Source organism: Sinocyclocheilus grahami, unplaced genomic scaffold, assembly GCF_001515645.1.
Source record: "Sinocyclocheilus grahami isolate Dianchi unplaced genomic scaffold, SAMN03320097.WGS_v1.1 scaffold5.1, whole genome shotgun sequence".
Taxonomy (NCBI): Eukaryota; Metazoa; Chordata; class Actinopteri; order Cypriniformes; family Cyprinidae; genus Sinocyclocheilus; species Sinocyclocheilus grahami.
In genome coordinates, this window is record NW_015505184.1 from 6,356,840 (window position 1) to 6,374,252 (window position 17,413).

Here is a 17,413-nt window from a genome sequence, read left to right on the forward strand (position 1 = left end):
ACCACTATTAATTTATGTGAACACAGGTAGTTTTAGACAATAAACTGCACGAAAAACGAAAATCTAAGCTGAATTCTTATTTCTCGTTTTTTGGAAAAAAACGAAAAAACGAAAAAGGAGCCGTTTTCTCATTTTTCTACTTTCAATATTAAATCAAAAAACGAATGATCGAATGATACACGGATTCTTACATCGCCCGTACATCTGTATTTTGTTTATGAGAATTCGCGAGCACGCTCTGAACAAAACTCCTGTTTCAGCGATAACTCATCTGAACGCCTCTGATTGGCCATTGCATTCAGAAAGTCAGCGGAATCGTGTCTGATTGGTTATAATGCGCAACACTAAAGATGCGAAAGAACAAATCAGCCCTAATATTATTTTGATACTATTACTAGCCTGATAATAGTAACAGTAATTAAAGTGGTGGATTACAAGCCTTTGACTTTTATTGTATAAATGGTATGTTGAAGATAAAATGGCTTAAAAATGTTATAACAAATTACATACATTTTTGGTTTTGCATTCCCAGAGGCACATTTAGAAGTTGGGTGGAATTGATTTCCCATTGAGATGTGATTTTACGGCTTCCAGATTGCCAATCAAATTATCTTCTTTTCACCAACAGGTTTTGTTATATTGAACATTATTATATAATCATAATTTCACCCCTCATAGAATTCCCATTTGGAACAACAGATTTAGACCAGATATAAGTCTATGTATTCTTGAATGGCTTGAAAAAGATGTTTGGTCAGTTCTTCATTTAATGGATGAAAATGGGAGTCTGTTAACTTTCAGTGGCTTTTGTGCAAAATATAATTTATGTTGTGAACACAAATTATTTGAGCGTGTTTTAAATGCCATTCAAAGAGTTTTCATAAATCTAGTACAAAGCACTTATGTTTATATGCCAGATGGAGCATGTGAACTCCCACCCCTCTTATTTAATGGGAATGACCTCAGATTAATGCTTCCTAATAAGCTTATTCGCTCTCGTTTCAATTCTATATTATATCTGACATTTCCTTATCATAATGATGTTATGCAAGCTTATAAGCCAACTGTACAAAAATTATAAATACAGTATATTAGCTTTCCAGCAGCTCCTAAAGCTAAGGAAACCCATTTTAAAAATAGTTAATGGTATATACCCATCATCTGAGTTTTTGAGACGTCGGTTTAATTTTGAAGAAAATGCATGTATTTTTTGTTGACAGAGACAACTGATCATCTTTTCTTTTCTTGTGTGTATTCAAGTGTTTCCTATGTATGTCTTCAAGTACGTCTTCTTGGTTGGAAACAAAGATTCGATCACTGCCCACTTTTGCTAGAAAGCATATTATGTTTGGAATGTTGTTGGGTGATAAAAAGAAAGTTTTTCATAAATGTAATTTTGATTTTGGGCAAGTTTTTCATTCATAAATGCAAATGTATGAAGACAAGATCTTATTTTTATGTATTCAAAAGAGACTTAACTATTTTCCTTCATTGGAATGTATGAAAATTAGAAAAGCCCCAAAATTGGTTGAGTAATGAAATGACCCCTCCTTACATCTATTTTATTATTTATTTTTTTAATTAATTTTTTAAAAATTTAAACTTGTGCCTTGTTTAATACTGGTTTACTTGTATTTGTGAATACCATTATAGTTGTATAGTTCAATAATAAATTTTTTTTTTTAATACTACTACTACTAACACTAATAAATCCTGCTATCATCAAAGGCATCAGACAGCCACAGGTGATATCTCTGACTATCGTCGATACATGATACGATCTTCTATCGGCTTCTTCCCTAACTGGAACTATTTGGTGCTAATGATTAAAAAAAATCTTTACAATTATTTCAAACAAATCTAATTTGACAGATCAAACAGATGTAAACATGAAGTGAATGAACAATTTCTGTTAGATGATATAGCTATAAAAGGTTCGTTGTTGTCAGAGGATGCTGTTTGACATCTCCACAGAGCTACACAAACACAGTTTTGGTTTCCTAGGTGAATATTGAGTCACTTTTATTAAAAGCATCATTACTACAGTTGGCAGCAATTTACAGTTCATCATACATGATGGTTTCAAACAAAAAAAAAAAAGAAAGAAAAAAGGACACTCACAAAAGAAAAAAACATTTACAACATTTATGTCTGTAAACTTCAAGGCTAGTTAGAATTGAGGTAATGCTGTTCAGCTTTGTGGCTAAAGTAACAAAAGTCCATTCAAATAGATAAAGGTACCTGATTTTATTCTTACACCAGTGCATTAACATGGATACAATGAGACAGTTTGACTTCAGTAATTTATTTCATGTCACTTTTTCCACACTTTCCGGTGTTTAGTCAAAAGAGTAAAATTGAACATTCAAAAGCTGCCTTCGTTATTGCTGTCTCCACAGGTCGAGAGGTCTCCTCACCCGTTTGGATTGTCAGTGAGAGACTGGGAACAGTCCGAGTGTAGGCTATGATATGTGAGAACTTTGCCCGCTCCTCTCAGCAGAACAGTACAACGAAAACCACGATTCTTCCTCAGCAGCAGAGTGTCTTAATGCCGTTAAATTGTACATCACTGAATATTACAAGATGCTACTCATTGTTACAATATCAACAGTAGAGAGAGAGAAGAAAAAAAAAAAGTGACAAAAAATAATATTAAAATAAGGAGAGAGCAGCATAGCACTATCGGAACGATTAATTCCTATAATATTTAAGGAAATTTCCATCTCATCTAGAAGGCACCCACACAGTGCCAAAGACTTCAAGGAAAAAATACAAATAAAAACAAAAAAAGTAAGGGAAAACAGGAAAAAAACAACAACACCCTTTTGACATCCGCACAACTGTTCACGTCATCCCTGGCTATGCTAATGGTTACAGAGACAGCTTATTTGCTTTCCTCTTAATGTTACCCGTCAACAAAAACCAAACGACCAAAGTGTTTTGGATATTGAGTTGGCATGTAAACAGCTGGACTAACCATTCTATCAAGAGTTCAGTCTGTGTCACCTCAGCCCTGGGGAAATGTTAGAAGGCCTGATTCAGTTTTTTTAGTCACTTTTGTCATCCTCATCAGCAGGGTCATCATCCTCATCATCATCATCATCATCTTCCTCATCATCCATTCCACCCTCCATGGAGTCCATTTCCTCTGCTGGCCCTGCCAGGTCATCATCTAGTACTGATGAATCAGCAGTCTTGTTCTGGCTCTCCTCTGAGTCACTGTCTTCAAGTGTGTTGTCAGCAGTTTCCACGTCAGCCGTGGAGGCGTTCTGGTCCTGATTTGTGCGGAGCCCTTTACCAGACTCCTTGTCCTCGCCGGTGGCCCCCGAGGCCCCGGACACAGCGCTCTGGAGGTCAGCTAGAGAAGCTTGGGGGAAGCCTGGGATGCCCAGGCCGCCAAGACTGGGGTGCAAGAACATGGATGGGTAGAAGAGGCCTGGGGCCATGGTGGACAGCAGGAAAGGGTTGAAGGCCAGCGCGTTGGTGGACATGCCGGCGGCCACGGCTGCATTCAGCGCAGCTGCGTCACCGGTTGCCTCAGCAGACTCTGTTTCAGACGATTTCTCTGCTTCCTTCTCCTCTTTCTCATCTCCTTCGTCCTTGGTCTCATCATCCGTCTTCAGCTTGGGATTCTCCTCAGATTCAGCCTGTTCTGTGCCAGAGGCGCCCGTCACAGCGGCAGCCAGGTTTCCTCCAAACAGACCCCCCAGGCTGAACATGTTGGGGAGGCCACCCATGCCAGGAAGCATGAGAGGCAGTATGGCTGCCGCGTGCTTGGCGTCCGCTCCCCCTCCGAGAGCAGGGGGAAAGCCCATGAGGCCAGCGGCCAGCTGGAGGCTCTGGAGGTTCTGCAGGCCCTGCAAACTGGTCAGGTCTATACCGCCAAATAGCCCGTTCATCAGCAAAGGATTAACGCCGGACGTGGAAGCCACTGCCTGCGCTGCTGCTGTCGCCTTGGCGATCTCAGATTTGGGTCGCCTGCCTCTGCGGCGCACGCCCTCCTCTCTGACTACTGGCCCAGTCAGAAGACGGTCAAACATGGACTCTGGGAGAAAGCCCTGGAAACAAAAAGAAAATATTATAATTTAAGAATATACAACAACCATGAAAAGTTAATATGATTTTCATGTTTTTCAAGACGTCTCTTGTGCTCACCAAGGCTCTATTTATTTGATCAAGAGAGCAATTAAAACGGTAATTGTCCAATACCACAATTTAAAATAACTTGAATTTAATAGATTTTAAAATCTCATTTATTCCTGTGATGGGAAAGCGGTCTTCAGTCAGTCCTCAGTCACATGATCTTTCAGAAATCAATATGCAAAAAAAATTTCCAATTGTTCAAAAACAGTTGTGCTGCTTTATATTTAAATTAAGAAAAAACAGTTTCTACAAATATTAAGTTGGAAAAAAAAAAAAAAAAAAAAAAAAAACAGGAACTTTTTGAATGGTAGTAGTATACATTATAAATATATTTAAAAAAACAAAGCAACAACCAATTTGATACATGACAGTTACTAATAGTTGAAACTATCAAATAGTGGCTAAATTGATCTGAATTCACTCAATTTAATAAAATACTCACCGATTGCTTCACTATATCCATCCAGTCTGGGGCGATAGCAAATTCTGGATTTTCAACCAGCCAGCGGGGTAAATCCTTCATTGGAGGTGCCATGGCTCCTCCCATCTGTAGTTATACAAGTTAAAAACGTTGCAGCGAGTGTAAAGAATATATTGTGGGAAATTAACTGGATCCATTGATAAACATTAATACTTGCCTTTCTCCCATTCCGAATGTTAACAACAGGGACTCTCTCCTCTCCGGTCAGCGTATTAATGTCGATCTTGTTGGGATTGCGGCATCTGTGTCTCTTCTGTTTGGGCTTGGCAAACTGAGAGAGGAGGTCCTCATTCTTCTGAAAGATAAGAACAAGAGAACTCTAAGATAAAACTGCACAGAACATTCCCACATCACCCAGCAGGGAAAAAAAAAAAAGTTGGGTGGGCAGAAAGAAATGCACTCACTGGTACGTATCCAGGCATATCCATAGTGTAGGTGGGGTGTTGTCTCAGCCACTCCCGTAGGTCCTTAGTGCTGGGTCCATCTTCCCCTGTAAGATGGCTTCCCTCTTCTAGGCCTTCAACGGGAGCCTTATGTGCAGGAGATGACATGGGTCTATGTGCCCGCCCATCCACAAAAGCTTTGGTCCCATCGGAATTTTCCTGCAGATGCAAAGCAACAGAAAATTAGAAAAAGAAAAGTGTCAATGTGCCACATGAAACGGCACGACTCCCACATCACACCCTGACAGGATTCGTACCGCATTGATTTGTCCTCTTTTGTTCCCCATAAAGAGCAGTTCCAACCCCTCCACATTTTTCCTGCGACCTCTTTTTCTCCGGTTCGGGAGTTCAGTGTCAATTAGAGAGCCGTTGGCTCTGGGTCTAGAGGAAGCGCCTGCTTGCAGCAGCTCCATCTGTGCTTTCAGGGCTGCGGAGGAGGCCATGGCTCCAGGGAAAGTGTTGGAGGAAGAGGAGGTAGACACGCCTTGCAGGGCCTTGGTCAGGTCTATGGCCTGTGCTTGGCCTTCTGCAGCATGGGACTCTCGTAACTGAGCGACCATCTCCATCAGGTTCCTGCGCTTGGCAGCACGCTCCGCCTCGATCTCCACCTTTCTCCTCCTGCGTCTGCGCTGCCGAGGTACTGACAGACTCAAAGCATCGTCCTGGACGAGAACAATGAGAGGGTGTTTAATAAACGTAACTATTGAAATCTATTTGATCATTTTATAAAACCATAGTGAGTCTCAGGAGGCGCAGCGGTCCGGGTTAGGGGTGGGACTTGCCTTGTTGACCTGTGGTGACATGGTGAGGTCCTCACTGCCACTATAGCTGGTCTGAGCCACCAATGAGAGATCACCAAGACTCTGCCTCTGCAGGGGGCTGTCCGTTGCCATGGAGCTGTAGCCAGGCAACAGGCCTGGGAAGTCAAAGAACTGCCTCCTGTTGGAAGGCCACTTGCCCTTCATGACCGCTTCACAGATGTTGTCCATACGATTGATCATTACCCTGTCCTGAAGTACAAACACAGAAGCAAAGCACAAGTGTTAGTGAGTGTGTGCACGTGGATGCATACATAATGAACTAGAGAGTCTCTCATTTTCTCCATTTCAGCTCCGGTTTCATGTCGCAAGGATCTTATAATGCAATTTTGCCCTGTTATTAAAGGAGGAAGCTCTGAAACTCTAAGTACAGTCTTTTCACTATGCATCACATTAGGGCTGGGCGATATGACGATATATATCGGATGGACAAAATAAAAAGTCTATCATTTCATATTATGCTCTATCGTTTATTTCGTGGTGCCGCAAAATACATTGTTTAAGGCAATATCTTTTCATTGAATGACGGCAGTCTTACATGCATTACAAGGGGATGCAGGCAGAAACGTAACAACGAAAACTTGATGTTTACACACGTTTTTAAGCACTGCAGTTTAAAACAACTGATTTTAGGCTGTTGAAACAAACAACAGAGCTCTCACTGCTCCTGACCAAATCATTTTTGTAACTAGAATAAGAAAATAAATAAATGATTATGCCTAATATATATATAAAATAAATAAATAAAAAACGTACACAGTGAAGACTAATTTACACAATGTATTTCTTATTGTAGTTTTTTGTCCTATTGCTTGTAATTAGTTTCTTATCCTTATTTCATCACTGACTGTTTATTTATCTCCAGTGAGCTTGATTTCCTTTTTCCCCCCCTTGTATTAGTTTGATATCAACATTGGTGACAAGGATTATGAAAATTCTATGGTATCAAAGATTTTAATATCATAAAAACATAATTAAAAGAAAAAAAAATAACTATACCGTGACACATATTGTTATCGTGATATAAAAGTACTCGTATCGTGATAAAAGATTTTGGTCATATCGCCCACCCCTACATCACGTCTTCTTCAAAGCTTTGGGCTTGGCTTCATTTTTCTTAATTTATCTCTAAACCACATTTGTGGCAAACTATATTACTACATGCTAGAAGAGGGGTGGAAATGGATGTGTCAATGCATAGTCAATCTGAAAAAAAGGAAAGGAAATTGAGTGAAGTGGAAAAAATGGTTTAACTAACCTTGGGCCAGAAAGAGAACAGTGAACGTTCACTGAACATCTGAGAGGCTGACGGCTCAACGTCATCAACATTGAAGCAGTCCCTGGTCTCATCGCGGGCCATGCTCAAGGAGGCGTTACTCTCCTCATCAAAATTCTTCCTCTCAGAGGCTCCTCCAACTGCAAATAAAAATCATCTTTTAATACAAGCTTAACTGCAATAAGATTTCCCAAATCAAAATCCATTACTTTTTGAGCATCCTGACCAGCCAATTAAAGAAATTAAAATAAAGAAAGAGCTTGTTCTAAAACTGTTTTTGTATCATACAAAAATGTTTTAGGCATGTTTCTCTGATGCATAGCCTACACCATAAATGTAGTGTCAACAGAAATGAAACCCCAAATGTTTAACATTCACCTTCAGCTTGTGAAGATTTTTCTGATTTGTCGTCCTCATCCATCTTCTCTTCCTCAACTTCTTTGGATGTTTTGTCAGTAGGAAGTTTAGTCTCAGTGGTCAGTGGCTCTTTCTCATCCTCAGCGTTTTTGTCCTCAGGGGTAGTGGGCTCCTGATTCATGGGCTTCTCATCAGCCATACCATCCACAGGACAACCCTGCTCTACCTTGGTCTTAACCTCCATTGCATCATCTTTCTCCTCCACTTCTATCTTTTCCTCTTTAGGCTCGTGCTTCAGACCCAAATCATTTGCATCCTCTTCTTTTTTAGGAGAGAGGGCTTCAGGTTTTTCTTCTTTGACCTCTATGTCACCATTCTCCACTTTGGGCACAAAGTCATCTACCTGCTCTTCCTTCACCTCCTTGTCTTTAAGCAGGTTCAGAGGTGTAAGAGGATCAGACACGATGGGCACCTCCGCACCCTTGCCCTGTGTGAACTTCCGATGGGCCTCCAAGAAGCTCAGCTCGGGGTCGTTAAGGATGTGGTAGTCAGTGCGGCTGACACCGTGCTTTGCGGCGCCCCGCAGGAGGTCTCGGTCATGGCGTCCGGGCTCCCACCAGGCTGGGAGGTCAGGGCTTAGTTGGCACAGACTCATCCTCTCATCCAGCAGAGGGTGCGGCAACACCTGTTCCCTGATCCGCCGCAGCAGCTCGATACGAAAGAGTGTCCGTGAAGCTCGCTCTTCTGTAATGGGGTCAATGATGAGGGTGGGGTCTGGCAGTTCTGTAAATAGAAATATGATGTCCAGTTGCATAATCGAGAATAGGAAAATTCTAATCAAAATGAAAAAAATATTTATATATATAAAAAAAAATATAAAAAATATATATATATATATATAAATAAGAGCCCGACCGGTATATCGTTTAGCCAATATTATTCGCCGATATATCGGCAAATATGCCGCCGATCTCCAAATAAGACCACACAAATCCGTGAATGAATGTTCCAAAGTGAAATCCACTTCAACAGAATAAAGTTGAATGGAATTGAATTAAAGTTCTATAAACTTCAACTTTACTAAATTGTTAGATGCCCTGCCTCCATCATTACATATCTTTGTCACGTTGTTATAAGTGTTAGATCACTATATTCGAGTGATCATTGCAAAAAATGTGTTTATGTATATATATTCTGTTTATGTACATACTGTATTCTATATATAGTACCAGTCAAATGTTTGGACACACGAAAGGGACTTATTTTTTTTTTAATATGCTAATTACAAATAAATTCAGACTTCACAATATTACAATGTCCAGTATTAAAAAGATATACAAGCTAATATCGATACAGTTCTGATATATCTTGCATGTTTCTTCTGCTAATATTTTTCTTCTAGGGATGAAGACATAACTGACAGGAAACTGGAGCTACTCAAAGGTAGCGGAAGCAGACTAGGTTGTGATCACAAATGAAGAAAAAAATATTTTGGGACTAGACAACAAAAACAACAAGCAAGCAGGAATTGACAAGATAAATTCAAATAATTAAAAAAGACAGTAGTTCACCTGTTTCGGATTTGACATGCATCCGACACACCCGCTTGCACATGGCCACAAAAGAGTAGTAATATTTTTCCAGGCTTTCGTCTGTCTTCTTTTCTAGACGAGCAAAAGCACGGAACTGGGACCAGTCAATGCAATGTCTGTGCACGTCATAAACCACACCGAATGTGGACACTACACGGTAGAAATCGGCCTCTTCACGCCTTGTCCATCTGGAAAACAGATGTTGGAAAATGGAAATGAGGTCATGTGTGACTAAAGGAGAAATATAGTTTTTTTTTTTTTTTTAAATGGAAAATCTAGATGTAACTCACCTCTGCCTTCGCTCTTTAAAATAAGCTGCTCCATCAGCCAGCAGGGCGGCGCTATCAGGGATGAAAGGTGATCCCTTGGCCATGAAAGGCCCTCCTTCAGCCATAAAAGCCACCGCTCCATCTGGAGCATAAGCTCCTCCCTCTGTCACCATGGCAAGGATGTCATCACGTGGACGGCCTCGGCGCCGGTCAGGTTTAGTCATGGCGTCCTGCCTTAGTTGCTCACGCTTGTGAGTGCGCTGATAGGCCGTGATGAGGCGGCGCAATCGGGCTGTCAGAGCAGAAGCTGGCGGCCAGTACAGATTGCCTGCTTTCCCATTCTCACCAGGCTTAGGCACTGAGGGTGGACAAACAGACGGCAACGGTGAGCACAGTAAAGTAAAAATCTCAAGTATGATGGGTAACACCTGTATGCTGGGGAAATAAATACCTTCTCCAGTCTCGCTATCCATCCCATCATCTTTATCATCCAGGGGAGAGTTTGTAAAATCCTACAAACATGGTAAAGAAAACATTACATTAGCCAATTTATTACCAATACTGATTTTAGATACAGTCAAGATTAATGTATTTCCAAACTCACATCCAGATCGTCTTTAAACTGCATCCGGAGTGGCTTGTACTCTGGGTCCTCATCCTCTCTATTGTGAAAAAGAGAAAAGCTTTTAGTGTGGGAGAGAAAAAGAAAAGAACCAAAAGGAAAGCAGGGTGAGCGATAAAGCGGGAGAGAGCCAAAGAAAGAAAGAGCAGGAGGAGTCCCTCTTGCTGGGGCTGTGATTTTGGGCCAAACTTACCCCTCGACACCATCTGCCATCATGTCCGCTCCCCTCTGCTCGGCAGCGATGGCCTTGGCATCAGGCATGCCCACCCTCTCCAGGAAACACAGGGTGGGGTCAGCACGCATAGAGTTATACTTCTCGTAGCCTAGCGGATGAAAAGAGAGCAGCGGTGAATATAAAATATGCATAATTACAGGCTGGGCTGTGGGCTGGGGAACTTTTATTTCCCCTGGTGATGTGAAAGCAGAGAAAAGTATTACTGGTGTGTCAAATGCAGTTTAAAATGAAATTGAAAAAATCTAATGTTTAAATAAAATGTTAGTTGCGTGAGGTGCTAAAAACTTGTGCCACAATTAATGTACCAAAAAAACAATAATAATAATAATGTAAGATTGCAAAAAAACCCTTAAAAATTAAATCAACCTTATAATTCCTTTCAAAAACTACCAGAAGATTAAATCAAACCAAAATATATTTTTTAAAGAAACAAAAGGCAGAGCCAAAGGAAAATGCCCGTTGAAACTGTCCAAGCAGAACAGATTTGAGCCTGCGGATCCCTACAGTGCACAACAGGGGAGGCGATTGGCAGGCTGGACCCACTTCAGCTGAGCCGCTGATCAGACGGGGCTCGAGCACCCCCTCCCCCCGCCAGAACATCACATTTCAATTAGGATTTATGCGGTGACACATTGTTCCTAACTGCCGCCGCGCCCCGAGCCAAACTGTAATCATGAGGGAGTTTATAGGCCATCACTCTTTCCTCTGCAGTCCAGGCCTGCCACCTCTTCTCTCCCCGTTTCCTCCCCAGACCTCCCTACTGAATTGGGATTATGATTAAGAACAGGCTGCCTGTGTTATATGCACGCTCCTGTGTGTGTGTGTGTGTGTGTGCGCGAGGCCAGCTGAGTTAACGAGGTAGCGCAGCGCACTGGGGGAGAGCAGAGAGAGAGAGAGAGCTCTCTGTACACACATTCACGAAAAAAATACCAATCTGAGCGAAGAATAAAAGCCCCTCGCCAAGATTAATATCGGTGGCGAGAGCAGCGGACATTATTAAATAAAGCGGCTCTTACTATACTTAATACAATTAAAAGTCAGCAGCAGAGAAACCCCTCTCCATCTCTTTTTTTTTTTTTTAAATACAGCTTTTGGCCTTGTTTTCCCTGAAAGATAAATTGGGACAGCTGCGCAGCTTTACAAAAGAAAACAACCACGTCCCAAACTGGGAATTCAGCAGGTTCTCCCAGAACACTTCTTAACACTGCGGGTCAATGTTAATAAAATGTGCTGAGAGGTGCCTGTTGCCTCTGATGGATTAGATCTCGGCTCTTTCCAGTGCAGGATCAGCCCATCGAGTGCAGGATCAGCCATTCGGAAAATATCACCAATCAATCTCTAGGCAATATTACAATAGTTCAACATTAGCAAAAACTGTCGCCTGTCACCGCAAAAGCACCAATCAGAGAGTGTCAGCTGTGAAGAGGCGGAGCTTACCATGCTTAAAGACGCCGATTAGGAGGGACTTGTCCGCTTCGAGATCCCACCAATCAGTGGGGACGTCAGCGTGGAAGGGTTGCGGGATCCAGATATCCAACTCGCTATAAGCAAAAGACAAACAAACACAGGAAAGAGTGATTAAAACCAGGACATGGCCACAGTGGCACATAATCTAATGAGAGCGGCATTAACGTCTATCTGCAGACATCTGGTAGGAAACATGAGCATTAGCAAGCCGCATCTCATTTAGGCCCATTTCTCATCTTGTTTATTCAGGGCCAACCTGATTACAGCCAGAGATCTGAGCCACTCGCTTATCTCACCCCATGCACTTGCATGCACACGCGAGCCCCTCGCAGTCATTAGAACTTCAGTCAAGTCCTTGAGAGCATCAACATGGCGGGCACATTTGCACATTATAAATGCATGCACATCTGGGTGGGGGTGTTGTCAGAAAGGGGGAGGAGGAGGAGAAGGTGATGGAGGGAGAGGAAAGATAACAGCAGGCAGGATTCGGTAGAAGGGAATGGAGAGAGATGCCAACCCTGAATCGTTTCCCTCCAGGATTCTGTCTGCATGGTCTCCGATGACTTCTTGTCGCAGATAGTAGAGCATGCGGACCCGCAGCAGCACTCTGTCAGAGATAGAAAGAACAGGAGAGACAAAAAAAACAAACAAAGATGAGTTGGGGTTAATGGAGTGACACACAGAATGAAAGGAAGGAAAAAGGCACAAAGGGAAGGAGAGAAGGCAGAAAACAAAAGAGTGAGCAAGTTTGGCCAGCTCTGAGCTGTGCCAGCAGCAGTAGCAGCGGCAGCAGCAGCAGCAGCTCTTTGGCATGTGCCATGGCTCATCCATCATGCTGCCAGGGCTGATTAGCAACGCTGTGCGGCAGCCTCCACGCCTGACAGATGGCTGCACATAATCACCTCTGTGTGTGCCGCCTTTCACCCGCTTCCAACAGGTCTGCCTGGCACCTGGCCTGGCACTGCGCCGCTGTGCTTGGGGAGCCGCCCGTACCCACCATCACCCCCCTCCTCCACGCGTATGCACTCCAACACCTTCATCCTCTCGTTTTCATTTCCTTCCTAATGCTGTTAGGGAAGTTGGGGAGGTGCTAACGGGACGCCTCCAAAGTACAGAGGCAGAAGTTTGCAGTGCGGCGAGCAGATGGTTGGCGGTCTAAGCACCTCAAATTTATCGTCTCATAACGTTTCCTCAGCTGTTGCTCTGTTCCCCTTTTCTGGATGCACATCAGAGCCAGTGTTTTGCTTTCTCTGTCACTGCCTAGCGTAAGGCAGGACACAACAATGCTGGCCTGGCAACAGAAATTATTTATCAAATGAAACCGGAGAGGCCTCGAAAAACAAAAGACGCAAGCCGGCAGCACGCGAAGCATAATGGACGTGTGGGGCGAGAGGCGAAATCATCATGTGCGGCCTGATGAGCCGAACGATGAATTATTGAGTGATCTTAAAATCTTTAATTTCAGAGATGAAAAAGATTCCTCATGGCCTGTCATTCATTTCAGGAACTTGGCAGAAGCCTTTGCCAGAAAGATGGGACTCTTTCTTTTGCCAGATTCTCTACAGTTGGCCATTTTTAACTGACATTCATTAGTCAAAGCTAAACTACGGAGGAGCCAAGCAACTTAATGAAACATCTGCACCACAAGGTAACAGCGCTAACTCGCTTTTGGACATGTTCAGCTAAACTTTTTTTTTTTCAACTTGAAAAGCTCATCACAAGTTTTCAAAAGCACCTGCTTCTGAGGATATCAGGCTTTGAAGGCAAAAGGTTACTTTCAAACAAGACGGCAGCAGAAGAACTGAGCTGGCTGTGTGGAATTTTAAATCTGGGCTCTTCACTTTTTGACCAGAGAATTTCCACAAGCTTTCTAATCATTTGATAAGGATTTTTTTTATCATTATACAAAAATTGGCGGAATGATTTCCATTCATGTCAGGTACAAATCTGAATAGATCTAGATTATACTAATGCACCAATGTCTGATGTGCAACATATTGCCAATGAAATATTCAAAGCAGTGGAAAACAAGGGACAAAAATAAGATATGATATATTAACTAATACACAAGTGTCTTTAAGGTGGGAAAGGGCAGTTTGTGAAATGGTACATACTTGTTGCAGTGGTGTTTCAGGTGTCTCTTGTAACTGTCCTCTTGAAGGAGGATGTCAGGATTACAGTCAGCAAGCCAGTCAGCCTGTGGCATGTGAGTTTGAGCAGCCTGCGGCTTCCCCTTCTTCCCTTTACGCCCCCGGGGCACTGGAGCAGACAGTCCTAAAAACCACAGAAATGCCATTGTTTAGCACAAGAAGAGGCAGATGCTGACAAAGGAAAGAAATTATGCCGTTTTCAGATTGGTTCCAGATCAGCATCCTACCAGAGTGGTTGGTCAGTGTGCGGCTCTGGCCATCCTCGGTAGGGGTTATGAGGTCCCAAATGAAGCTCTTGATGTTCTCGTCTCCACGGTAGTGGAGCAGGCAGTAGGCCAGGAGTGCGCGGCAGATGGTCTCTACATCTCGCTCCCTCAGTGGGCGCTTAAAGCGTCCATGGGACAGGATGTCACCCCAGCGGCCCCAGCTATGCACAACAGAAGTAGTTAGCCAGAGCAAATATAGCATGTGAAAACTTCAGTTTGTGTCCTTTCAGTTATTTCAAAAATTCAAGTCTTTTTGAACTGCAGTTGTTTGGTTTTGTAATGCATGGGGAAAAAAAGCATGGAAGAAAAAAAATAAAAAAGGTGTCACCGACAAGACTAGTTAAAGCTGCAGTCCGTAAGTTTTGCCTCTTTGTCGCCATCTGTTTGAAAACCTGCAATTGCAGCTGTTAGCGGAATTATCTTCCTTACGTGGGTTGTGCGCCGGCGTGGCTTCAGTGCGGATGAATCTAATGTTTTGAGGAGTGTGTGGCAGTCAGTCACCACACCGGTGTGGATATTTACTCTACTTCACAATCGCAGATTCTAGCCTGTGTCTTGGAATATGACCCAAATAAGAATTTTCACCAGATATTGTCATCTGAACAAGTAGCAAGTCTGAAAAAGCATTACAATAAATCGTGCTACCAATGGTGATTTAAAGGGGTCATATGATGCGATTTCAAGTTTTCCTTTCTCTTTGGAGTATTACAAGCTCTTGGTGCATAAAGAAGATCTGTAAAGTTGCAAAGACTAAAGTCTCAAATCCAAAGAGATATTCTTTATAAAAGTTAAGAGTCAACCACGCCTACCTAAAACGGCTCGTTCTAACATGCCCCTACATGTCTAAGTCACTATGTGGAAATATTAGCATAATGCCACCCAAATGTGCACGCAAAGGCGGCGTGGTTTCAGGAACGCAGTAGTGTTGATGCAGCCATGTCAGGGAGACGCTGTGTGTTTCAGTGCGAAAGCAAAAGCACTTTATTTGGCCTTCCGGAAGTAGATGCAATTAGGAATCATTGGTTAAGATTTATTTACAACAGAACAGCACAACCCAGACGTTCGAATTTGTGCAACGTATTTTATGGACGACAGTTTCTTTTTAACCTAGAAGAGTACGAGGCTGGCTGTGCACAAAGGCTATTTGTAAAAAAAATAAAATTAAAAATAAGGGCACTTCTGAATCAGCGACTAAGTATGTTTTGTAATTAGTTTAAGTATTTGCTATTGACTGTTCAAATGCGGAGTTTTGCACAGCGCAGAGTAACGCGTTGTGTGTGTGTGTGTGTGTGTGTGTGTGTGAGAGAGAGAGGGGAACAGGGTCACATCACAGGAAAGTGAACTGCCTGTCATAGCACGTCAGCTGTCTTAACTGCGGCTTGTGTACTGCATCATCACGGTGTCTGTCACGCGACTCTGTTGCCCTTTAGGGCTTAAACTAAAGGTAAAAATAACAACATTATTAACTGTCTTGATATTTACTTTGAAAGCTAAAGCTCGCGATTATGGTAAGGGGCGTTACATTTCCAACGCGTGCTTGTGGTGTTCGGCCAATCACAATGCATTGGGTCAGCTGGCCAATCAGAGCAGACTGCACTTGTCAAAGAGGGGGCTTTGTTGAAATCGACGCGTTTGAGAGAGGCGGGGCATAGAGGACCTACAATAATGTACAGTATTCGAAAAATAATGTGTTTTTTAAACATTAAAGCATGTCAACATAGTTACACCAAATACACAAAATGATGATCTTTAAAATAGCATCATATGACCCCTTTAATCTAAATCAGCTCATATCACATCAAATCGTGCAAATTATTATTATTGTTATACTTTTTTCTCAAATTGTTGTTAACAACATCAGCATTACGTGACTGTGAATATAGTGTTTATAAGGGAGTACATTTCAATTTCTGAACAGTCTAATCTCTAATTGTCATACCACTTGAATGTCATTAAGAAATTATTTTAACCCAAAAAGCAAATTATGCTCCCTTCGAACTGGTTGTCTTTAAAATACAAATCTTGTGTAATCCCAGGCTATCTGTAATCAGAATTTTTTTTGAATATAATTTAATTCACATGTTTCATAAACACATAATCCTTCCTGGATTACAATCCGCCATCAAAATTATACATTTAATTATTCCAGCTGCTGTGAGAAAAGGCTATAAACGATCCGCCGCCAGCAGGATCCTCACATGCTGGGACAACTTCTTTATGTTTACAGATGTGATGTAATGACGCAGCGGCATGCTCGAATTTCCCCGTACCACTCAAATTAGAAAACATTATAAGATAACTGTTGTGAAACAGTAAGGATAAAGTAAGGCGATAGTTTTGAACACTGGCTGGTTATGCACTTGCTCAAATATTGATTTCGGATCATTAACCAAAAAAAAAAAAAAAAAGTTACGGACTGCAGCTTTAAACTAATTCAAAAAGAGCATTTGTACTGTCTGGGGGAAAGAAATAGCACAGTGTCAGGATCGTTCAAGTATAATAATATTACTCTACGGTTGTGCCATTTCTCACAAACTGAAGGAGGAGGGGTGGCACCACTGCATTGCTGGCATGGTACATGACCATGAGGAGACCCAATGCCCTTGTTATTTGATGGAGTACTCAAGCGCTCTCTAAGCACAGGCCTAAAGGGCTTTTTGGGGGGGGGGAAATGGGGCGGGGGGGGGTTTGGTCTGCTCTGTTTTCACAGCCCTACACTGCTTTTCCAAAAAAAAACATCAGAAGAGACAAATCCCTCAGACTTGATGGATCTAATTTACCGTATAGCCCAGGGGTCTAGACACGTCTGACTGAAAAAAGAAAAAAAAAATACTGGTCAGACATGGTGCGTGCACCCAGCCATGATTAGTGCCGAGTGCACTGAGGCCTGGCGCTTAATTAATTCTGTGCGTTAGATAGCGCCATGTCTGCCACTGCCCCGGGACAAGAAAGCGTGACAAACTCGGCCACTGCACTGGTGGGCTGTGAGCTACCAGATATTCTCATTCCAAATGGAAAACAAGACGAGACGAGGGGAATTTGGATGGCGATAAAACAAAGCAGGAAGCTGAATATCCTGTCTCATGGCACTGGGATGGACTTCCTGCTAAAGCTGGTTTCCATTGCGAGCTACGATTGAGGAAAATAGAGACCTATTGATGTTTTCAAAAAATATGGACTGAAATAGTCTGATGCATAGAATTAGTTGGCAGCAATAATTGTAACTTGTATGTTTCTATGTGGGAAATGTGTGGGGATTTCCCCCCCCCCCCCCCCCCGCGGGGGGGGGTGGTC

General features: G+C 42.4%; 1 protein-coding gene across 2 annotated transcripts in view; it reads right to left on the minus strand.

Annotated features, from left to right (window-relative positions):
• Nucleotides 1-2,020: 2,020 nt before the first annotated feature.
• The window catches only part of LOC107585562 (chromodomain-helicase-DNA-binding protein 7-like), a 64,794-nt gene continuing 49,401 nt past the window's right edge, over nucleotides 2,021-17,413 (minus strand). For both annotated transcript variants that reach the window (XM_016272639.1, XM_016272632.1), the window contains 17 exons: nucleotides 14,081-14,280; nucleotides 13,818-13,977; nucleotides 12,221-12,310; nucleotides 11,674-11,777; nucleotides 10,195-10,324; nucleotides 9,984-10,041; nucleotides 9,831-9,891; nucleotides 9,401-9,737; nucleotides 9,090-9,298; nucleotides 7,540-8,301; nucleotides 7,144-7,301; nucleotides 5,850-6,077; nucleotides 5,325-5,729; nucleotides 5,029-5,226; nucleotides 4,782-4,919; nucleotides 4,586-4,690; nucleotides 2,021-4,058 (listed from right to left, as the gene is read on the minus strand). In XM_016272639.1, coding sequence (XP_016128125.1) covers nucleotides 3,048-4,058; nucleotides 4,586-4,690; nucleotides 4,782-4,919; nucleotides 5,029-5,226; nucleotides 5,325-5,729; nucleotides 5,850-6,077; nucleotides 7,144-7,301; nucleotides 7,540-8,301; nucleotides 9,090-9,298; nucleotides 9,401-9,737; nucleotides 9,831-9,891; nucleotides 9,984-10,041; nucleotides 10,195-10,324; nucleotides 11,674-11,777; nucleotides 12,221-12,310; nucleotides 13,818-13,977; nucleotides 14,081-14,280 — 4,354 coding nt within the window. In that variant the 3' untranslated portion in view covers nucleotides 2,021-3,047. The remainder of the gene's footprint in view (nucleotides 4,059-4,585; nucleotides 4,691-4,781; nucleotides 4,920-5,028; nucleotides 5,227-5,324; nucleotides 5,730-5,849; nucleotides 6,078-7,143; nucleotides 7,302-7,539; nucleotides 8,302-9,089; nucleotides 9,299-9,400; nucleotides 9,738-9,830; nucleotides 9,892-9,983; nucleotides 10,042-10,194; nucleotides 10,325-11,673; nucleotides 11,778-12,220; nucleotides 12,311-13,817; nucleotides 13,978-14,080; nucleotides 14,281-17,413) is intronic.